This window comes from Perca flavescens, unplaced genomic scaffold (assembly GCF_004354835.1).
Source record: "Perca flavescens isolate YP-PL-M2 unplaced genomic scaffold, PFLA_1.0 EPR50_1.1_unplaced_scaf_22, whole genome shotgun sequence".
In the NCBI taxonomy this organism is placed as follows: domain Eukaryota; kingdom Metazoa; phylum Chordata; class Actinopteri; order Perciformes; family Percidae; genus Perca; species Perca flavescens.
In genome coordinates this window covers 80,001-105,000 of record NW_021166648.1, presented here as the reverse complement: position 1 = coordinate 105,000, position 25,000 = coordinate 80,001, and the positions used below count along the sequence as shown (strand labels likewise).

The 25,000-nt window shown below is 39.9% G+C and overlaps 1 protein-coding gene across 2 annotated transcripts in view; it reads right to left on the bottom strand.

Moving 5' to 3' along the window:
* Window positions 1-25,000, bottom strand: part of polr2b (RNA polymerase II subunit B) — a 40,540-nt gene that overhangs the window by 4,187 nt on the left and 11,353 nt on the right. For both annotated transcript variants that reach the window (XM_028572614.1, XM_028572613.1), the window contains exons 10-21: window positions 22,488-22,674; window positions 16,852-16,995; window positions 15,687-15,826; window positions 13,854-13,965; window positions 12,432-12,586; window positions 8,315-8,513; window positions 7,502-7,670; window positions 6,292-6,388; window positions 5,788-5,882; window positions 3,761-4,011; window positions 3,238-3,327; window positions 1,578-1,685 (exon numbers count right to left, since the gene is read on the bottom strand). In XM_028572614.1, the coding sequence (XP_028428415.1) occupies window positions 1,578-1,685; window positions 3,238-3,327; window positions 3,761-4,011; window positions 5,788-5,882; window positions 6,292-6,388; window positions 7,502-7,670; window positions 8,315-8,513; window positions 12,432-12,586; window positions 13,854-13,965; window positions 15,687-15,826; window positions 16,852-16,995; window positions 22,488-22,674 (1,747 nt within the window). The remainder of the gene's footprint in view (window positions 1-1,577; window positions 1,686-3,237; window positions 3,328-3,760; window positions 4,012-5,787; window positions 5,883-6,291; window positions 6,389-7,501; window positions 7,671-8,314; window positions 8,514-12,431; window positions 12,587-13,853; window positions 13,966-15,686; window positions 15,827-16,851; window positions 16,996-22,487; window positions 22,675-25,000) is intronic.

Sequence of the window (25,000 nt, the reverse complement as noted above, 5' to 3'; positions counted from 1 at the left end):
TGCAGTGCCCTGCTATGCCATGAACTATTACAACTACTATTTCTAGTCACAGATCCATTATCTATAGACGGTTATATATTATATTATCTATAGACAGTCATATATTATATTATCTATAGACGGTTATATATTATATTATCTATAGACGGTTATATATTATATTATCTATAGACAGTTATATATTATATTATCTATAGACAGTTATAGATTATATTATCTATAGACAGTTATATATTATATTACCTATAGACAGTTATAGATTATATTACCTATAGACAGTTATAGATTATATTGTCTATAGACAGTTATAGATTATATTACCTATAGACAGTTATAGATTATATTATCTATAGACAGTTATATATTATATTATCTATAGACAGTTATATATTATATTACCTATAGACAGTTATAGATTATATTGTCTATAGACAGTTATAGATTATATTACCTATAGACAGTTATAGATTATATTACCTATAGACAGTTATAGATTATATCGTCTATATACAGTTATAGATTATATTACCTATAGACAGTTATAGATTATATTATCTATAGACAGTTATATATTATATTGTCTATAGACAGTTATAGATTATATTACCTATAGACAGTTATAGATTATATTATCTATAGACAGTTATATATTATATTATCTATAGACAGTTATATATTATATTACCTATAGACGGTTATATATTATATTATCTATAGACAGTTATAGATTATATTATCTATAGACAGTTATATATTATATTACCTATAGACAGTTATAGATTATATTGTCTATAGACAGTTATAGATTATATTATCTATAGACAGTTATAGATTATATTAGTTATAGATTATATTACCTATAGACAGTTATATATTAGAGTTATAGATTTATTATCTATAGACAGTTATATACAGTTATAGATTATATTACCTATAGACAGTTATAGATTATATTGTCTATAGACAGTTATAGATTATATTACCTATAGACAGTTATATATTATATTACCTATATATATTATATTAGTTATAGACAGTTATAGATTATATTACCTATAGACTATAGACAGTTATAGATTATATTATCTATAGACAGTTATATATTATATTACCTATAGACAGTTATAGATTATATTACCTATAGACAGTTATAGATTGTATTACCTATAGACAGTTATAGATTATATTACCTATAGACAGTTATATATTATATTACCTATAGACAGTTATAGATTATATTACCTATAGACAGTTATAGATTATATTATCTATAGACAGTTATAGATTATATTACCTATAGACAGTTATAGATTATATTACCTATAGACAGTTATAGATTGTATTACCTATAGACAGTTATAGATTATATTACCTATAGACAGTTATATATTATATTACCTATAGACAGTTATAGATTATATTACCTATAGACAGTTATAGATTGTATTATCTATAGACAGTTATATATTATATTACCTATAGACAGTTATAGATTATATTACCTATAGACAGTTGTAGATTATATTACCTATAGACAGTTATAGATTGTATTATCTATAGACAGTTACTGATCGTACCTTTCCCTGCAGACACTCGATAAGATGGCCGACTGTCATTCTGGACGGGATGGCGTGCGGGTTGATGATGATGTCAGGAGTGATTCCCTCGCAGGTAAACGGCATGTCCTTCAAAACACATATATACCAAGTATTAATACTACTAAACACACATATACCAAGTGTTAATACTTCAAAACACACATATACCAAGTATTAATACTACTAAACACACATATACCAAGTGTTAATACTTCAAAACACACATATACCAAGTATTAACCCTTCAACACACAGCGTTTAAATATGAATAACTAATAGCTAACAACTAATAACTAATAGCCGTCCTGTACGTGATGTGTTGATGAACTGATCCAGAAGAGGCATCAGAATAAACTAAAAGTTCTTATATTCCAACAAACTTAATTTAGGAAAACATCTAAACGAACTGGGATCAGCCTTTCTGTTTACGGGACTCTGTGTGTCTGATGGTTTACTTCCTGTCTCTTTACTTCCTGTTTTCTGTTCCTGTTGCTTCTAGCCACAAGCCTGGCTACATCTCATGGCCCTTATTTCATAGCTCCTCGAATCCTCGGTCCTCAGAGGAGGGATCACAGAGGAGAGATCACAGAGGAGAGATCACAGAGGAGAGATCACAGAGGAGGATCACAGAGGAGGGATCAAAGAGATCACAGAGGAGGGATCACAGAGGAGGGATCACAGAGATCACAGAGGAGAGATCACAGAGATCACAGAGGAGAGATCACAGAGGAGAGATCACAGAGGAGAGATCACAGAGGAGGGATCACAGAGGAGGGATCACAGAGGAGGGATCACAGAGGAGGGATCACAGAGATCACAGAGGAGAGATCACAGAGGAGGGATCACAGAGGGGAGATCACTGAGGAGAGATCACTGAGGAGGGATCACAGAGAAGGGATCACAGAGAAGGGATCACAGAGAAGGGATCACGGAGGAGAAATCAAAGGGATCACAGAGGAAAGATCAAAGAGATCACAGAGGAGGGATCACAGAGGAAAGATCAAAGAGATCACAGAGAGATCACAAAGGAGGGATCACAGAGGAGAGATCAAAGAGATCACAGAGGAGGGATCACAGAGAGATCACAGAGGAGGGATCAAAGAGATCACAGAGGAGCTTTAGGAGAGGATTTCAGCCTTCCTGGAAGCTGTGCAGCTGACGAATTCATGTGATGTGAGATGCACTGCCTGTTCTTTACATCCTGTTTACCTACTGTCTCTTTACTTCCTGATGTGTCTGTGTACTTCCTGTTTACCGCCTGTCTGTACCTGTGTACTTCCTGTTTACCTCCTGTCTGTACCTGTGTACTTCCTGTTTAGCTCCTGTCTGTACCTGTGTACTTCCTGTTTAGCTCCTGTCTGTACCTGTGTACTTCCTGTTTACCTCCTGTCTGTACCTGTGTACTTCCTGTTTACCTCCTGTCTGTACCGGTGTACTTCCTGTTTAGCTCCTGTCTGTACCTGTGTACTTCCTGTTTACCTCCTGTCTGTACCTGTGTACTTCCTGTTTAGCTCCTGTCTGTACCTGTGTACTTCCTGTTTACCTCCTGTCTGTACCTGTGTACTTCCTGTTTACCTCCTGTCTGTACCTGTGTACTTCCTGTTTACCTCCTGTCTGTACCTGTGTACTTCCTGTTTACCTCCTGTCTGTACTGGATCCCACAGGTTCCTTTCTGTCCGTGTCGGCTGGCGAACTTGTCTCCGATCTGAGGAATCCTGACCGAGCGAACCTATAATATATAGATATTATATAGACATTAGATTGAGAGTAGAGCTGGTAATATATAGATATTATATAGACATTAGATTGAGAGTAGAGCTGGTAATATATAGATATTATATAGACATTAGATTGAGAGTAGAGCTGGTAATATATAGATATTATATAGACATTAGATTGAGAGTAGAGCTGGTAATATATAGATATTATATAGACATCACATTGAGAGTAGAGCTGGTAATATATAGATATTATATAGACATTAGATTGAGAGTAGAGCTGGTAATATATAGATATTATATAGACATCACATTGAGAGTAGGGATGACAATATGAATATATTATATAGACATTATTGGAATATGAGGCTAGGTATTGTCTTATATTTCGGTTATTGTGATATGAATTCTTTTAAAGGCTGCGAAACATTAAAGGGAACTCACCCGGATCTTGCAGAACTTGTATCCCTCCTGGTTGAGCGTGACCATGACCTGGTCCACGATGCCGGTCTCGCTGGTCCTCAGGAACGTGCTGCAGTCCCGTTTGGTGTAGCGCCGGTTGGTGCTGTCCAGCTCGTCGTCGTTCTCCGGCAGCGTCACCGTCTTCCCGATGATCACGTCCTCGCCGGAGACACGCACGCCAGGCGCGATCAGCCCGTCGTCGTCCAGTTTATCGTAGATAGCGTGTCTCATACCTGAGGACCGATTAGACTCGTGTTGGATTACTCCAATAAACAGGACTCTGGATTTTATTTCAAGAACATAACTGCTTTTTGATTATTTTATCGAGGCATTTCTCTTGATACAGTTATGTCTATAAAAGACGTGAATGAAGAACAATCTAAATGTGTTTACTGTGAGGGTTTTTTTATGGGAATGGTATCTTTCAGATCAGAGCCCAACCGATATATCGCCGGGCCACATATAATATATTATATAATATTATCGACCGATATTAGCCATTTTCCAAACTATTGGTATCGGCATTTATAATGGCCGATAAAAAAATGATTCTGATAACTGGATATTAAAAAAATAAACTGAAAAAAGATGAAACCCCTTCAACCATGTTCTGAGTGTTGGTGTAGCAGAGTTTGTCCACCAGAGGGCGCTCTACAACACACACACACCTCTACAACACACACACACACACACACACACACACACACCTCTACAACACACACACCTCTACAACACACACACCTCTACACACACACACACACACACACACACACACACACACACCTCTACAACACACACACACACACCTCTACAACACACACACACCTCTACAACACACACACACACACACACCTCTACACACACATACACACACCTCTACACACACACACACACACACACACCTCTACAACACACACACACACACACCTCTACACACACACACCTCTACAACCTCCCTGTTGGCAACACTGATTATTTGGTTTTTATTGTCTTTCTGTTCAAAGGACTTTAAGTTTCATATCTTAAGTTTGTATTTTCATACATTTTATTTATCAGACCTTTAATATATTTTGATTATATATATATATATATATATATATATATATATATATATATATATATATATATATATATATCAGATATCAGGCACACCCTGAGTGTCAAAGTATATGGGAGCTGTACCACTTTTTAATTTGGGTATGACGTTTAGACCAAAAACATGAATTTCAAGCATTTCTTCAGCCACTTCTGTCTACAACAGTCGAGAACCATTTTGCAATTATGTAAGCACATAATGTAATCTGAAAACTGCTGCCCTGATTAAAAAAAACAATACAATTGATCTCAGCAGGTATTCTGTCTGGAATGGAAATTTCTAAGTGACCCCAAACTTTTGACCGGTAGTGTATATATACACATACATATATACACACACACATATATATATATATAGATAGAGAGAGGGAGATAGGGAGAAGGTATCGTTCTGCCAAATGTTCTACTGATCGCCATTTACACAGTTTCTTTCCACAAGCTGTGATTGCTTTGAACAAAGCATCTTAAACTAGGAACTAGGCACTTTAAATTTATGAATGGATTTCATTGTACAGCATTTTTATATTGAGCATTTTTAATATTGAGGCTTCATTTGTCGGTTTTGATGTTGTGTCCTCTGATGTGTTGACTTTGCACTTTGAGCTACTTGCACATTTTTTTTCCAATGCGGATTACACTGCAAATGGCTAATAAAGTGAATCTGAATCTGATATACACACACATATATCTCGTCCGATATATCGGATTTTTAAATCATCAAATATTTGTATCGGTCTTAAAAATTCTTTATCGGTCGGGCTCTATTTCAGATCAGTTGGAGGAGTCCTATGGTAGTGCATTTTACACATGTTATCGTGGCATGTAGTGTGGGACTGTGGGTCTGGTCTGGTCTGAACCCCTGTAAGTCTGATCCTCTAAGAGGATTCAACAACCAAACAGAAAAGACTTCTCACCTGAACAGGTTTCACGCGTCGGCTTCTCAAAGATCTCCTCCTGATCGAATCCTTTCTTAGACTCCTGCTCTTTGTACGATCGATAGAAAACTGATCTGCAGGGTGAAAACAGGTTTAGAGACACAAACAAACAGCACAGTTCCCTCTACCTTTGCTCCATGAAAGAATACATACATATACATTTATTAGGGGTGGGGAGAAAAAAAAACATAAAGCACAGTATCGTGATATTTTCGGTTACAATCCTGTATACATGTTGTGTATATTGATACACGGATGCCCAATAGTTGGAAAAAGGTAAAAAATTACAATATTCTGCAGAATATCACAATAAGTTAAAACTGCAGTCGTTTCCTATCACGGGGCCTCTGGGGATTCCCAACCCTTTAATTCATTTACTACGATCTGCTGTAATTTAAAGTTGCCTTCTTTTCTTTGCTGTCCTTTGATCTCTGTTTTTGGGGGACATCAGTAACCCACTCGCTGTAGAGGCTAGTAACGCACCTGAAGAAGCCCCGGTCCACGGCCGACCGGTTCATGATCACAGAGTCCTCCTGGTTGTATCCCGTGTACGAGGCGATGGCCACGATGGAGTTGATACCTGACAACACGAGACAAAGTTTCAGTTAGATACGAGATAGTTTATATCGACGACGATACATTTAGGGGATTGTTCCGGTTCCTCATTTTGGGCTGGATGTCTGTCACCTCCCTTCTTCTGTCCTACAGAGAATCACATTTACCTGTATGTATAGAGTTACTATCTGTAACTGTCCAGGTGTGTGTGTTACCTGTCCAGGTGTGTGTGTGTGTGTGTGCTACCTGTCCAGGTGTGTGTGTTACCTGTCCAAGTGTGTGTGTGTTACCTGTCCAGGTGTGTGTGTGTGTGTTACCTGTCCAGGTGTGTGTGTTATCTGTCCAGGTGTGTGCGTTACCTGTCCAGGTGTGTGTGTTACCTGTCCAGGTGTGTGTGTTACCTGTCCAGGTGTGTGTGTGTGCTACCTGTCCAGGTGTGTCTGTGTTACCTGTCCAGGTGTGTGTGTTATCTGTCCTGGTGTGTGTGTGTTACCTGTCCAGGTGTGTGTTACCTTTCCAGGTGTGTGTGTGTTACCTGTCCAGGTGTGTGTGTGTGCTACCTGTCCAGGTGTGTGTGTGCTACCTGTCCAGGTGTGTGTGTGTGCTACCTGTCCAGGTGTGTGTGTTACCTGTCCAGGTGTGTGTGTGCTACCTGTCCAGGTGTGTGTGTTACCTGTCCAAGTGTGTGTGTTACCTGTCCAGGTGTGTGTGTGTGTGTGTGTGTGTGTGTGCTACCTGTCCAGGTGTGTGTGTGTGTGTGTGTGTGTGTGTGTGTGTTACCTGTCCAGGTGTGTGTGTGTGTGTGTGTGTGTGTGTTACCTGTCCAGGTGTGTGTGTGTGCTACCTGTCCAGGTGTGTGAATGTTACCTGTCCAGGTGTGTGTGTTACCTGTCCAGGTGTGTGTGTGCTACCTGTCCAGGTGTGTGTGTGTGTGTTACCTGTCCAAGTGTGTGTGTTACCTGTCCAGGTGTGTGTGTGTGTGTGTGCTACCTGTCCAGGTGTGTGTGTGTGTGTGTGTTACCTGTCCAGGTGTGTGTGTGTGTTACCTGTCCAGGTGTGTGTGTGTGTTACCTGTCCAGGTGTGTGTGTTACCTGTCCAGGTGTGTGTGTGCTACCTGTCCAGGTGTGTGTGTGTTACCTGCGGGCAGCTCTCTGAAGCGCAGGTACTCCATGGAGCGGGTGGTGACCAGTGGTTTCTGAGGGTAGTACAGCACGTGAGCCAGTGTGTCCATCCGAACGTGGAAGTTGGTGATGTAGACGCCCATGGCCTGTTTCCCCATGGCCGACTGGTAGGTGTTCCTAGGAGACTAGTATAGAGAGATAGACAGGTAGCAGAGAGTTAGACAGGTAGCAAAGAGTAAGACAGGTAGCAGAGAGTTAGACAGGTAGCAGAGAGTTAGACAGGTAGCAGATAGGATGATAGAAGCACAGACTCCTAGGATCGGGTTATAATAATAATAATAATAATAATAATAATAATAATAATAATAATAATAATAACAACAACAATATGATTAATAATATTAATCATATTATTATTATTATTAATAATACTACTACTACTACTACTAATACCTGGTTGTGATCGGGGAAGGGGATGATAGAAGCACAGACCCCCAGGATCATGGATAGGTTATTATAATAATAATAATAATAATAATAATAATAATAATAATAATAATACCTGGTTGTGATCGGGGAAGGGGATGATAGAAGCACAGACCCCCAGGATCATGGACAGGTTATTATAATAATAATAATAATAATAATAATAAATTAATAATAATAATATTAATACTAATATTAATAATTATAATAATAATAATAATACCTGGTTGTGATCGGGGAAGGGGATGATAGAATCACAGACCCCCAGGATCATGGACAGGTTATTATTATAATAATAATAATAATGATAATAATAATAATAATATATTAATAATACTAATACCTGGTTGTGATCGGGGAAGGGGATGATAGAAGCACAGACCCCCAGGATCATGGAGGGATGGATCTCACAGTGTGTGTAGGTGGAGCAGTAGGCCACGCCCTTCTCCTGCAGGTCATCAGGCGTCATGGCCAGCATCACCGTCTCCTCCTCCAGGGTATCGATGTACTCCACCACACCGCTGGCCACCAGGTCCTGCCAGCTAACCACAGACACCACAGGAACAACAGACACCTTTAATACTACAGACAATCCTGCCAGCTAACCACAGGAACAACAGACAGCTTTACTACTACTAGTACTACTACAGACACCACACAATCCTGCCAGCTGGACAAACTCTAAAAGATCAACAGACTAACTCTAAAAGATCAATAGACTAACTCTAAAGGATCAACAGACTAACTCTAAAGGATCAACAGACTAACTCTAAAAGATCAACAGACTAACTCTAAAAGATCAACAGACTAACTCTAAAAGATCAATAGACTAACTCTAAAGGATCAACAGACTAACTCTAAAAGATCAATAGACTAACTCTAAAGGATCAACAGACTAACTCTAAAAGATCAATAGACTAACTCTAAAGGATCAATAGACTAACTCTAAAGGATCAACAGACTAACTCTAAAAGATCAACAGACTAACTCTAAAGGATCAACAGACTAACTCTAAAAGATCAATAGACTAACTCTAAAAGATCAACAGACTAACTCTAAAAGATCAACAGACTAACTCTAAAGGATCAACAGACTAACTCTAAAAGATCAACAGACTAACTCTAAAAGATCAACAGACTAACTCTAAAAGATCAACAGACTAGCTCTAAAGGATCAACAGACTAACTCTAAAAGATCAATAGACTAACTCTAAAGGATCAACAGACTAACTCTAAAAGATCAATAGACTAACTCTAAAGGATCAATAGACTAACTCTAAAGGATCAACAGACTAACTCTAAAAGATCAATAGACTAACTCTAAAGGATCAACAGACTAACTCTAAAAGATCAACAGACAAACTCTAAAGGATCAACAGACTAACTCTAAAGGATCAACAGACTAACTCTAAAAGATCAACAGACTAACTCTAAAGGATCAACAGACTAACTCTAAAAGATCAACAGACTAACTCTAAAGGATCAACAGACTAACTCTAAAGGATCAACAGACTAACTCTAAAAGATCAATAGACTAACTCTAAAAGATCAACAGACTAACTCTAAAAGATCAACAGACTAACTCTAAAAGATCAACAGACTAACTAAAGGATCAACAGACTAACTCTAAAAGATCAATAGACTAACTCTAAAGGATCAACAGACTAACTCTAAAAGATCAATAGACTAACTCTAAAGGATCAATAGACTAACTCTAAAGGATCAACAGACTAACTCTAAAAGATCAACAGACTAACTCTAAAAGATCAACAGACTAACTCTAAAGGATCAACAGACTAACTCTAAAAGATCAATAGACTAACTCTAAAAGATCAACAGACTAACTCTAAAAGATCAACAGACTAACTCTAAAGGATCAACAGACTAACTCTAAAAGATCAACAGACTAACTCTAAAAGATCAACAGACTAGCTCTAAAGGATCAACAGACTAACTCTAAAAGATCAATAGACTAACTCTAAAGGATCAACAGACTAACTCTAAAAGATCAATAGACTAACTCTAAAGGATCAATAGACTAACTCTAAAGGATCAACAGACTAACTCTAAAAGATCAATAGACTAACTCTAAAGGATCAACAGACTAACTCTAAAAGATCAACAGACAAACTCTAAAGGATCAACAGACTAACTCTAAAGGATCAACAGACTAACTCTAAAAGATCAACAGACTAACTCTAAAGGATCAACAGACTAACTCTAAAAGATCAACAGACTAACTCTAAAGGATCAACAGACTAACTCTAAAAGATCAATAGACTAACTCTAAAAGATCAATAGACTAACTCTAAAAGATCAATAGACTAACTCTAAAAGATCAATAGACTAACTCTAAAAGATCAACAGACTAACTCTAAAAGATCAACAGACTAACTCTAAAAGATCAACAGACTAACTAAAGGATCAACAGACTAACTCTAAAAGATCAATAGACTAACTCTAAAAGATCAACAGACTAACTCTAAAGGATCAACAGACTAACTCTAAAAGATCAACAGACTAACTCTAAAAGATCAATAGACTAACTCTAAAGGATCAACAGACTAACTCTAAAAGATCAACAGACTAACTCTAAAAGATCAATAGACTAACTCTAAAAGATCAACAGACTAACTCTAAAGGATCAACAGACTAACTCTGAAGGGCCCTATTTGAACGACCTGAAACTAAATAGAATAAAACATTTTCATAAAAGATGCATCAACATTAAAACATCTCAACAATACATTGGTTGGTGGGCCTCAGCACAAACTGCTTCTGTGTCGGCCTCAAATGTAGAAGTTATTATCAATAATTGTGCCCAGATATTTGTACTGCTGTATAACGTCAGCAGCCTGGCCATGGATAACAACTGGAGAACTTGGCAGAGGCTTCTTCCTGAAATCAATAATCATTTTATTTTGTTTTCAAGACGTTAATGTTACACCAGTCAACAAATTAATCCCATACTTTCCGATGTTTTGGGCTCACTCTCAGTGAATCACGAGGTTATGAATGCTTGGGGATATTTTTGCGATATATTCTAACAGAGCGAGATGACCTCACTATAGACGATGCAGCTGTTCTGTCTCTCCTCTCCCGTGCAGCTGGGGCATTTGGGTTAAGTGGCATCGGCACATGCAGTTCAACATCACATTTCCTTAAGTCCTCAAATATTTCCTCATTTATGTCATCAACACATCCTTGATTCATGGAAATGTGTAAAACAAGGTCATATTTTCCTTGTACTTATGTATGGTTTGCAAAAATGGAAACTGCTGGATCTGTGTAGAATGAGAGAAGCAAAGTGTATGCGCGGTGTGCACACTCTACATTACGGCTTTAAAATGGCATCTAAATAACATGCCACTGAATTTAGACTAGGACCATGCCTCCTCTTTTTGCTCAACCGCCTCCGGGAGCGCAGGTTCATTCCCTAGTTTACCGATGCGTGTCAGTGGAGGGAAAAGTCCGCTGTGTGTCGGGTGCAAAATAGGAATGATACATGCGTCGGTGTACAAAGGCAATTGCGCTGAGTGAAAGATAGGGTCCTAAAAGATCAACAAAATCTACGGGAAGAATCATCATCGTCTGCAGGAACAGTCAGCAAACTGCAGTTGTAACCTGTAGTCTCCCTGTAGTTCTTTGTAGTTCAGCAGCTTTCCGTACCTGTAGTTGTACCTGTAGTTGTACCTGAGGTTGTACCTGTAGTTGTACCTGTAGTTGTACCTGTAGTTGTACCTGTAGTTGTACCTGAGGTTGTACCTGTAGTTGTACCTGAGGTTGTACCTGAGGTTGTACCTGAGGTTGTACCTGAGGTCGTACCTGAGGTCGTACCTGAGGTCGTACCTGAGGTCGTACCTGAGGTCGTACCTGAGGTCGTACCTGAGGTCGTACCTGTAGTTCTACCTGAGGTTGTACCTGTAGTTGTACCTGAGGTTGTACCTGAGGTTGTACCTGAGGTTGTACCTGTAGTTGCACCTGAGGTTGTACCTGTAGTTGTACCTGAGGTTATACCTGTAGTTGTACCTGAGGTCGTACCTGTAGTTGTACCTGTAGTAGTACCTGTAGTCGTACCTGAGGTTATACCTGTAGTTGTACCTGAGGTTATACCTGTAGTTGTACCTGTAGTTGTACCTGAGGTCTTACCTGTAGTAGTACCTGTAGTTGTACCTGAGGTTATACCTGAGGTTATACCTGTAGTTGTACCTGAGGTCTTACCTGTAGTAGTACCTGTAGTTGTACCTGAGGTCTTACCTGTAGTTGTACCTGTAGTAGTACCTGTAGTTGTACCTGTAGTTGTACCTGTAGCTGTACCTGTAGTTGTACCTGAGGTCTTACCTGTAGTAGTACCTGTAGTCGTACCTGAGGTTATACCTGTAGTTGTACCTGTAGTTGTACCTGAGGTCTTACCTGTAGTAGTACCTGTAGTTGTACCTGTAGTTGTACCTGAGGTCTTACCTGTAGTTGTTGTACTCCCGCTCCTTCAGCTGGTCGATGTGTCTTCTCTTCAGCAGCAGTTTCTGTTTCTCTACGATGAGCAGCGGCCGGCAGATCCGTCCGGCGTCCGTGTAGATCCTGATCTCTCGCTCTCGGATGTCTCGGATCATCGACACCTGAAACATATTATATTATATATACTATACTATGCTTTATATCTTATTATTTATCTGTTTAAATATAAACATATCTGTATAGAGGACACGGCTGGGGACATTTTATATCCTGTGCAGACCAAATGTCTCTCAGTACTTTCTGATGTCCCAAATCTGTCCTTCCATCACTTCCTGCTGAAGTTCTTCTTTAAAACCACCTCAAGAATGAACCGTTTCCTTTAAAAAACAAACCGCAGCAGCTGGCTACAGCAGCAGATGGCGCCCACCAAGAGCCTGGGTCTGTCCGAGGTTTCTTCCCAAGAAAGAGTTTTTCTTCGCCACTGTCGCACTGCTTGCTCTTGAGGGAATTACTGTAATTGTTGGAATTGTTGGGGCTTTGTAAATTATAGAGTGTGGTCTAGACCTACTCTATCTGTAAAGTGTCTCGAGATAACTTGTGTTATGATTTGATACTATAAATAAAATTTAATTGAAATGCTTGCTCGTAGGAAATTCTTGTGTCTCTATGAATGATAGAGTGGGGTCTAGACCTACTGTGTGTCTATGAATGATAGAGTGGGGTCTAGACCTACTATGTGTCTATGAATGATAGAGTGGGGTCTAGACCTACTTTGTGTCTGATAGAGTAGGGTCTAGACCTACTGTGTGTCTCTATGAATGACAGAGTGGGGTCTAGACCTACTGTGTGTCTATGAATGATAGAGTGGGGTCTAGGCCTACTGTGGGTCTATGAATGATATAGTGGGGTCTAGACCTACTTTGTGTCTCTGAATGATAGAGTGGGGTCTAGACCTACTGTGTGTCTATGAATGATAGAGTGGGGTCTAGACCTACTTTGTGTCTCTATGAATGATAGAGTGGGGTCTAGACCTACTGTGTCTCTGAATGATAGAGTGGGGTCTAGACCTACTGTGTCTCTATGAATGACAGAGTGGGGTCTAGACCTAATGTGTGTCTATGAATGTAGAGTGGGGTCTAGACCTACTGTGTCTCTATGAATGATAGAGTAGGGTCTAGACCTACTGTGTGTATATGAATGATAGAGTGGGGTCTAGACCTAATGTGTCTCTATGAATGATAGAGTAGGGTCTAGACCTACTGTGTGTCTATGAATGATAGAGTAGGTCTAGACCCCACTCTATCTGTAGACTGTCCTGAGTAACTCCTGTTAGGATCTGATACTATAAATACAATATAAATGTAAATGAATTACTGCACTTTAAGAAGAAAAATAACAAACAGTTTGTTATGATGAGCGTTTGGTTACCTCGGAGACGATGATGTCCATCTGTCTGCGGAGCTTCCTCAGCGTGTTCATCAGCTGTTCGGGATCTTTGTGGATTCCCACCCAGCAGCCGTTCACAAAGATCTTAGTGGCACTGAAACATATAAACACAAAGATCTTAGTGGCACTGAAACATATAAACACGAAGATCTTAGTGGCACTGAAACATATAAACACAAAGATCTTAGTGGCACTGAAACATATAAACACAAAGATCTTAGTGGCACTGAAACATATAAACACAAAGATCTTAGTGGCACTGAAACATATAAACACAAAGATCTTAGTGGCACTGAACATATAAACACAAAGATCTTAGTGGCACTGAAACATATAAACACAAAGATCTTAGTGGCACTGAAACATATAAAAACACGAAGATCTTAGTGGCACTGAAACATATAAACACAAAGATCTTAGTGGCACTGAAACATATAAACACAAAGATCTTAGTGGCACTGAAACATATAAACACGAAGATCTTAGTGGCACTGAAACATATAAACACAAAGATCTTAGTGGCACTGAAACATATAAACACGAAGATCTTAGTGGCACTGAAACATATAAACACAAAGATCTTAGTGGCACTGAAACATATAAACACGAAGATCTTAGTGGCACTGAACATATAAACACAAAGATCTTAGTGGCACTGAAACATATAAACACAAAGATCTTAGTGGCACTGAACATATAAACACAAAGATCTTAGTGGCACTGAAACATATAAACACAAAGATCTTAGTGGCACTGAAACATATAAACACAAAGATCTTAGTGGCACTGAAACATATAAACACAAAGATCTTAGTGGCACTGAAACATATAAACACAAAGATCTTAGTGGCACTGAAACATAAACACACAGATCTTAGTGTCTGAAACATATAAACACACAGATCTTAGTGTCTGAAACATATAAACACAAAGATCTTAGTGTCTGAAACATTTAAACACAAAGATCTTAGTGTCTGAAACATTTAAACACAAAGATCTTAGTGGCACTGAAACATAAACTAGGGCTGTCAAGCGATTAAAAAATTTAATCAAATTAATTACATACTCTGAGATTAATTAATCGCATACATAATTAACGGTGCCTGAACCGATACTTTTTAAGAAAGTAAAAAAAGAAGGGTGATAAACAACAGTCGGTGACATTAAAGAAGGGCTTGTTTAATGCTAAGGCCATATGGTCAAAAATTAAATGATTTGATAATAATCTATAACAATAACTTATTTCACTAGTAAATTGCTGTTGAACGACAAAAACAACCACCAGATGGGAAAAGGACATTTACAATAACTTCAAATGCACCACGAGGCTGTAGTTTACCAGTTTCATTGAACGCACCGTCTGTGTTGTTTTTTAGTTGTTAGCCTAGAAATCTAGACGCAGCCTAGTGGCAGCTGGCTGGTCAGGCTAGCACACTGTTACATACCGGCGTTGAATCCTCGGCAGTAAAACACAGTCAAACTTTACACCGTTTAGCGTTAGCCGTTAGCATTTTAACAGTGTCTGATTTAAAACTGTCTGATGTATATTTAAAACAGAGAAACAGTCTGATGTATATTTAAAACAGAGAAACAGTCTGATGTATATTTAAAACAGAGAAACAGTCTGATATATATTTAAAACAGAGAAACTAAATGCTGAGACTGATATATATTTAAAACAGAGAAACTGTCTGATGTATATTTAAAACAGAGAAACTAAATGCTGAGACTGATATATATTTAAAACAGAGAAACTAAATGCTGAGACTGATATATATTTAAAGAGACTGATGTATATTTAAAGCAGCGACTGACTCTGCGATGGCGGCCGGAGAGATCTCCTCCAGGTTCTCCATGCTCCACTCCTCCAGGAACTCCAGGATGGGAGACGGCTGCGAGCCGACCGAGATGTAGGCCATGAGGGCCAAGTTCTTCACCAGACCCACAGCGTGGCCCTGGAGCACAGAAACACACAAATATACATCAATATATACATCTATAAATATATCACACAGCGTGGCCCTGGAGCACAGAAACACACAAATATACATCAATATATACATCTATAAATATATCACACAGCGTGGCCCTGGAGCACAGAAACACACAAATATACATCAATATATACATCTTTAAATATATCACACAGCGTGGCCCTGGAGCACAGAAACACACAAATATACATCAATATATACATCTATAAATATATCACACAGCGTGGCCCTGGAGCACAGAAACACACAAATATACATCAATATATACATCTATAAATATATCACACAGCGTGGCCCTGGAGCACAGAAACACACAAATATACATCAATATATACATCTTTAAATATATCACACAGCGTGGCCCTGGAGCACAGAAACACACAAATATACATCAATATATACATCTATAAATATATCACACAGCATGGCCCTGGAGCACAGAAACACACAAATATACATCAATATATACATCTTTAAATATATCACACAGCGTGGCCCTGGAGCACAGAAACACACAAATATACATCAATATATACATCTATAAATATATCACACAGCGTGGCCCTGGAGCACAGAAACACACAAATATACATCAATATATACATCTATAAATATATCACACAGCGTGGCCCTGGAGCACAGGAGAACGTCTCCAGTGTGTGTCGGGCTGCTCTCCCGTACACATATACAGTATGTATATACATATACATACTGTATATGTATATACATACTGTATATACAGTATGTATATACATAGACATATACAGTATGTATATGTCTATGTATATACATGCTGTATATGTCTATGAGCTCTCCTCTAAGCGAGCTGCAACAACTAACAATCACCATTTTGTTGTGTCCCAATCAAATGACCAAGGCAAACAGCTGAAGAGCCTTTCTATCCATTTTATTTCTGTTATTCCAACCTGTTGTTTTGTAGAAGGAATATGGAAAACATTTTGACTGGTTGTAGTTCTGCGTTTTACCTCTGGCGTCTCGGCGGGACACACCATGCCCCACAGCGTGTTGTGCAGCTGTCGCGGTTTGGCCAGCTTCCCGTCTCTGCCGATCGGAGAGTTTACTCGCCGGAGGTGAGACAGAGTGGAGGCGAAGGTCAGGCGGTTCAGCACCTGCAGGAAGGAGAAGTCAAACAGCTGTTACTGCAGATGTTAGGAGGTGTGGTGACGTGTTTGGGCTGATGTCTGGAGGTGTAGTAACATGTTTGGGCTGATGTCTGGAGGTGTAGTGACATGTTTGGGCTGATGTCTGGAGGTGTGGTGACATGTTTGGGCTGATGTCTGGAGGTGTAGTGACATGTTTGGGCTGATGTCTGGAGGTGTAGTGACATGTTTGGGCTGATGTCTGGAGGTGTAGTAACATGTTTGGGCTGATGTCTGGAGGTGTAGTGACATGTTTGGGCTGATGTCTGGAGGTGTGGTGACATGTTTGGGCTGATGTCTGGAGGTGTGGTGACATGTTTTGGCTGATGTCTGGAGGTGTAGTAACATGTTTGGGCTGATGTCTGGAGGTGTAGTAACATGTTTGGGCTGATGTCTGGAGGTGTAGTGACATGTTTGGGCTGATGTCTGGAGGTGTAGTGACATGTTTGGGCTGATGTCTGGAGGTGTGGTGACATGTTTGGGCCGATGTCTGGAGGTGTGGTGACATGTTTGGGCTGATGTCTGGAGGTGTAGTAACATGTTTGGGCTGATGTCTGGAGGTGTAGTGACATGTTTGGGCTGATGTCTGGAGGTGTGGTGACATGTTTGGGCTGATGTTTGGGCTGATGTCTGGAGGTGTAGTAACATGTTTTGGCTGATGTCTGGAGGTGTAGTGACATGTTTGGGCTGATGTCTGGAGGTGTAGTGACATGTTTGGGCTGATGTCTGGAGGTGTAGTGACATGTTTGGGCTGATGTCTGGAGGTGTAGTAACATGTTTGGGCTGATGTCTGGAGGTGTGGTAACATGTTTGGGCTGATGTCTGGAGGTGTAGTAACATGTTTGGGCTGATGTCTGGAGGTGTAGTAACATGTTTGGGCTGATGTCTGGAGGTGTAGTAACATGTTTGGGCTGATGTCTGGAGGTGTAGTAACATGTTTGGGCTGATGTCTGGAGGTGTAGTAACATGTTTGGGCTGATGTCTGGAGGTGTGGTAACATGTTTGGGCTGATGTCTGGAGGTGTAGTAACATGTTTGGGCTGATGTCTGGAGGTGTGGTGACATGTTTGGGCTGATGTCTGGAGGTGTGGTGACATGTTTGGGCTGATGTCTGGAGGTGTGGTGACATGTTTGGGCTGATGTCTGGAGGTGTAGTGACATGTTTGGGCTGATGTCTGGAGGTGTAGTAACATGTTTGGGCTGATGTCTGGAGGTGTAGTGACATGTTTGGGCTGATGTCTGGAGGTGTAGTGACATGTTTGGGCTGATGTCTGGAGGTGTAGTGACATGTTTGGGCTGATGTCTGGAGGTGTAGTGACATGTTTGGGCTGATGTCTGGAGGTGTAGTGACATGTTTGGGCTGATGTCTGGAGGTGTAGTGACATGTTTGGGCTGATGTCTGGAGGTGTGGTGACATGTTTGGGCTGATGTCTGGAGGTGTAGTGACATGTTTGGGCTGATGTCTGGAGGTGTGGTGACATGTTTGGGCTGATGTCTGGAGGTGTGGTAACATGTTTGGGCTGATGTCTGGAGGTGTGGTGACATGTTTGGGCTGATGTCTGGAGGTGTGGTGACATGTTTGGGCTGATGTCTGGAGGTGTAGTGACATGTTTGGGCTGATGTCTGGAGGTGTAGTGACATGTTTGGGCTGATGTCTGGAGGTGTGGTGACATGTTTGGGCTGATGTCTGGAGGTGTGGTGACATGTTTGGGCTGATGTCTGGAGGTGTAGTGACATGTTTGGGCTGATGTCTGGAGGTGTAGTGACATGTTTGGGCTGATGTCTGGAGGTGTAGTGACATGTTTGGGCTGATGTCTGGAGGTGTAGTGACATGTTTGGGCTGATGTCTGGAGGTGTGGTGACATGTTTGGGCTGATGTCTGGAGGTGTGGTGACATGTTTGGGCTGATGTCTGGAGGTGTAGTGACATGTTTGGGCTGATGTCTGGAGGTGTGGTGACATGTTTGGGCTGATGTCTGGAGGTGTGGTGACATGTTTGGGCTGATGTCTGGAGGTGTAGTGACATGTTTGGGCTGATGTCTGGAGGTGTAGTGACATGTTTGGGCTGATGTCTGGAGGTGTGGTGACATGTTTGGGCTGATGTCTGGAGGTGTGGTGACATGTTTGGGCTGATGTCTGGAGGTGTAGTGACATGTTTGGGCTGATGTCTGGAGGTGTAGTGACATGTTTGGGCTGATGTCTGGAGGTGTAGTGACATGTTTGGGCTGATGTCTGGAGGTGTAGTGACATGTTTGGGCTGATGTCTGGAGGTGTAGTAACATGTTTGGGCTGATGTCTGGAGGTGTGGTGACATGTTTGGGCTGATGTCTGGAGGTGTGGTGACATGTTTGGGCTGATGTCTGGAGGTGTAGTGACATGTTTGGGCTGATGTCTGGAGGTGTAGTGACATGTTTGGGCTGATGTCTGGAGGTGTAGTGACATGTTTGGGCTGATGTCTGGAGGTGTGGTGACATGTTTGGGCTGATGTCTGGAGGTGTGGTGACATGTTTGGGCTGATGTCTGGAGGTGTAGTGACATGTTTGGGCTGATGTCTGGAGGTGTAGTGACATGTTTGGGCTGATGTCTGGAGGTGTAGTGACATGTTTGGGCTGATGTCTGGAGGTGTGGTGACATGTTTGGGCTGATGTCTGGAGGTGTGGTGACATGTTTGGGCTGATGTCTGGAGGTGTAGTAACATGTTTTGGCTGATGTCTGGAGGTGTAGTGACATGTTTGGGCTGATGTCTGGAGGTGTAGTGACATGTTTGGGCTGATGTCTGGAGGTGTAGTAACATGTTTGGGCTGATGTCTGGAGGTGTAGTGACATGTTTGGGCTGATGTCTGGAGGTGTGGTGACATGTTTGGGCTGATGTCTGGAGGTGTAGTAACATGTTTGGGCTGATGTCTGGAGGTGTAGTAACATGTTTGGGCTGATGTCTGGAGGTGTAGTGACATGTTTGGGCTGATGTCTGGAGGTGTAGTGACATGTTTGGGCTGATGTCTGGAGGTGTGGTGACATGTTTGGGCTGATGTCTGGAGGTGTAGTAACATGTTTGGGCTGATGTCTGGAGGTGTAGTGACATGTTTGGGCTGATGTCTGGAGGTGTGGTGACATGTTTGGGCTGATGTCTGGAGGTGTAGTGACATGTTTGGGCTGATGTCTGGAGGTGTAGTGACATGTTTGGGCTGATGTCTGGAGGTGTGGTGACATGTTTGGGCTGATGTCTGGAGGTGTAGTGACATGTTTGGGCTGATGTCTGGAGGTGTGGTGACATGTTTGGGCTGATGTCTGGAGGTGTAGTGACATGTTTGGGCTGATGTCTGGAGGTGTGGTGACATGTTTGGGCTGATGTCTGGAGGTGTAGTGACATGTTTGGGCTGATGTCTGGAGGTGTGGTGACATGTTTGGGCTGATGTCTGGAGGTGTAGTAACATGTTTTGGCTGATGTCTGGAGGTGTAGTGACATGTTTGGGCTGATGTCTGGAGGTGTGGTGACATGTTTTGGCTGATGTCTGGAGGTGTAGTGACATGTTTGGGCTGATGTCTGTTACTGCTGATGTCTGGAGGTGTGGTGACATGTTTGGGCTGATGTCTGGAGGTGTGGTGACATGTTTGGGCTGATGTCTGGAGGTGTGGTGACATGTTTGGGCTGATGTCTGGAGGTGTGGTGACATGTTTGGGCTGATGTCTGGAGGTGTGGTGACATGTTTGGGCTGATGTCTGGAGGTGTAGTGACATGTTTGGGCTGATGTCTGGAGGTGTAGTGACATGTTTGGGCTGATGTCTGGAGGTGTGGTGACATGTTTGGGCTGATGTCTGTTATTGCTGATGTCTGGAGGTGTGGTGACATGTTTGGGCTGATGTCTGGAGGTGTGGTGACATGTTTGGGCTGATGTCTGGAGGTGTGGTGACATGTTTGGGCTGATGTCTGGAGGTGTGGTGACATGTTTGGGCTGATGTCTGGAGGTGTAGTGACATGTTTGGGCTGATGTCTGGAGGTGTAGTAACATGTTTGGGCTGATGTCTGGAGGTGTAGTGACATGTTTGGGCTGATGTCTGGAGGTGTAGTGACATGTTTGGGCTGATGTCTGGAGGTGTGGTGACATGTTTGGGCTGATGTCTGGAGGTGTAGTAACATGTTTGGGCTGATGTCTGGAGGTGTGGTGACATGTTTGGGCTGATGTCTGGAGGTGTGGTGACATGTTTGGGCTGATGTCTGGAGGTGTGGTGACATGTTTGGGCTGATGTCTGGAGGTGTAGTGACATGTTTGGGCTGATGTCTGGAGGTGTGGTGACATGTTTGGGCTGATGTCTGGAGGTGTAGTAACATGTTTGGGCTGATGTCTGGAGGTGTAGTGACATGTTTGGGCTGATGTCTGGAGGTGTGGTGACATGTTTGGGCTGATGTCTGGAGGTGTGGTGACATGTTTGGGCTGATGTCTGGAGGTGTGGTGACATGTTTGGGCTGATGTCTGGAGGTGTGGTGACATGTTTGGGCTGATGTCTGGAGGTGTGGTGACATGTTTGGGCTGATGTCTGGAGGTGTAGTAACATGTTTGGGCTGATGTCTGGAGGTGTAGTGACATGTTTGGGCTGATGTCTGGAGGTGTGGTGACATGTTTGGGCTGATGTCTGGAGGTGTAGTGACATGTTTGGGCTGATGTCTGGAGGTGTAGTGACATGTTTGGGCTGATGTCTGGAGGTGTGGTGACATGTTTGGGCTGATGTCTGGAGGTGTAGTGACATGTTTGGGCTGATGTCTGGAGGTGTGGTGACATGTTTGGGCTGATGTCTGGAGGTGTAGTAACATGTTTGGGCTGATGTCTGGAGGTGTAGTGACATGTTTGGGCTGATGTCTGGAGGTGTAGTGACATGTTTGGGCTGATGTCTGGAGGTGTAGTGACATGTTTGGGCTGATGTCTGGAGGTGTGGTGACATGTTTGGGCTGATGTCTGGAGGTGTAGTAACATGTTTGGGCTGATGTCTGGAGGTGTGGTGACATGTTTGGGCTGATGTCTGGAGGTGTAGTGACATGTTTGGGCTGATGTCTGGAGGTGTAGTGACATGTTTGGGCTGATGTCTGGAGGTGTAGTGACATGTTTGGGCTGATGTCTGGAGGTGTAGTAACATGTTTGGGCTGATGTCTGGAGGTGTAGTGACATGTTTGGGCTGATGTCTGGAGGTGTAGTGACATGTTTGGGCTGATGTCTGGAGGTGTGGTGACATGTTTGGGCTGATGTCTGGAGGTGTGGTGACATGTTTGGGCTGATGTCTGGAGGTGTGGTGACATGTTTGGGCCGATGTCTGTTACTGCTGATGTCTGGAGGTGTGGTGACATGTTTGGGCCGATGTCTGGAGGTGTAGTGACATGTTTGGGCTGATGTCTGGAGGTGTGGTGACATGTTTGGGCCGATGTCTGTTACTGCTGGTGTCTGGAGGTGTGGTGACATGTCTGATGTCTGACCTGGGACACTCCTGCGCGGGCCTGGTGAGCCTTCTTCACGTCGCCCCAGTTCCCCGTGGCCAGCGAGTACTTCAGCCCGTCGGAGATGATTCTGGTTTTAATGGCGAGCTCCAGATTGAAGTCTTTCCCTCGGTCGATGAACTTCTGAGCGTAGATCCTGATCTCCTTCAGCAGGTTCTTAAACATCCTGAAAGTTCAGCATCAGCTTTAGGTCACATATTAACATGTATAAAGTATGTATATATGTCACATATTAACATGTATAAAGTATGTATATATGTCACATATTAACATGTATAAAGTATGTATATATGTCACATATTAACGTGTATAAAGTATGTATATATGTCACATATTAACGTGTATAAAGTATGTATATATGTCACATATTAACATGTATAAAGTATGTATATATGTCACATATTAACATGTATAAAGTATGTATATATGTCACATATTAACATGTATAAAGTATGTATATATGTCACATATTAACTTGTATAAAGTATGTATATATGTCACATATTAACGTGTATAAAGTATGTATATATGTCACATATTAACGTGTATAAAGTATGTATATATGTCACATATTAACATGTATAAAGTATGTATATATGTCACATATTAACATGTATAAAGTATGTATATATGTCACATATTAACATGTATAAAGTATGTATATATGTCACATATTAACGTGTATAAAGTATGTATATATATGTCACATATTAACGTGTATAAAGTATGTATATATGTCACATATTGACATGTATAAAGTATGTATATATATGTCACATATTGACATGTATAAAGTATGTATATATGTCACATATTAACATGAATAAAGTATGTATATATGTCACATATTAACATGTATAAAGTAAGTATATATGTCACATATTAACATGTATAAAGTAAGTATATATGTCACATATTAACATGTATAAAGTATGTATATATGTCACATATTAACATGAATAAAGTATGTATATATGTCACATATTGACATGTATAAAGTATGTATATATGTCACATATTAACGTGTATAAAGTATGTATATGTCACATATTAACATGTATAAAGTATGTATATATATGTCACATATTGACATGTATAAAGTATGTATATATGTCACATATTAACATGTATAAAGTATGTATATGTCACATATTAACGTGTATAAAGTATGTATATATGTCACATATTAACATGTATAAAGTATGTATATATATGTCACATATTAACATGTATAAAGTAAGTATATATGTCACATATTGACATGTATAAAGTATGTATATATGTCACATATTAACGTGTATAAAGTATGTATATGTCACATATTAACGTGTATAAAGTATGTATATATGTCACATATTAACATGTATAAAGTATGTATATATGTCACATATTAACATGTATAAAGTATGTATATATGTCACATATTAACGTGTATAAAGTATGTATATATGTCACATATTAACATGTATAAAGTATGTATATATGTCACATATTAACGTGTATAAAGTATGTATATATGTCACATATTAACATGTATAAAGTATGTATATATGTCACATATTAACATGTATAAAGTATGTATATATGTCACATATTAACATGTATAAAGTATGTATATATGTCACATATTAACATGTATAAAGTATGTATATATGTCACATATTAACATGTATAAAGTATGTATATATGTCACATATTAACATGTATAAAGTATGTATATATGTCACATATTAACATGTATAAAGTATGTATATATGTCACATATTAACATGTATAATATGTCACATATATATGTATAACATATATGTCACACATTAACATGTATAAAGTATGTATATATGTCACATATTAACATGTATAAAGTATGTATATATGTCACATATTAACATGTATAAAGTATGTATATATGTCACATATTGACATGTATAAAGTATGTATATATGTCACATATTAACATGTATAAAATGTATATGTATATATGTATAAAGTATGTATATATATGTCACATATTAACATGTATAAAAAGTATATATATGTCACATATTGACATGTATAAAGTATGTATATATGTCACATATTAACATGTATAAAGTATGTATATGTCACATATTAACGTGTATAAAGTATGTATATATGTCACATATTAACATGTATAAAGTATGTATATATGTCACATATTAACATGTATAAAGTATGTATATATGTCACATATTGACATGTATAAAGTATGTATATATGTCACATATTAACATGTATAAAGTATGTATATGTCACATATTAACGTGTATAAAGTATGTATATATGTCACATATTAACATGTATAAAGTATGTATATATATGTCACATATTAACATGTATAAAGTAAGTATATATGTCACATATTGACATGTATAAAGTATGTATATATGTCACATATTAACGTGTATAAAGTATGTATATGTCACATATTAACGTGTATAAAGTATGTATATATGTCACATATTAACATGTAT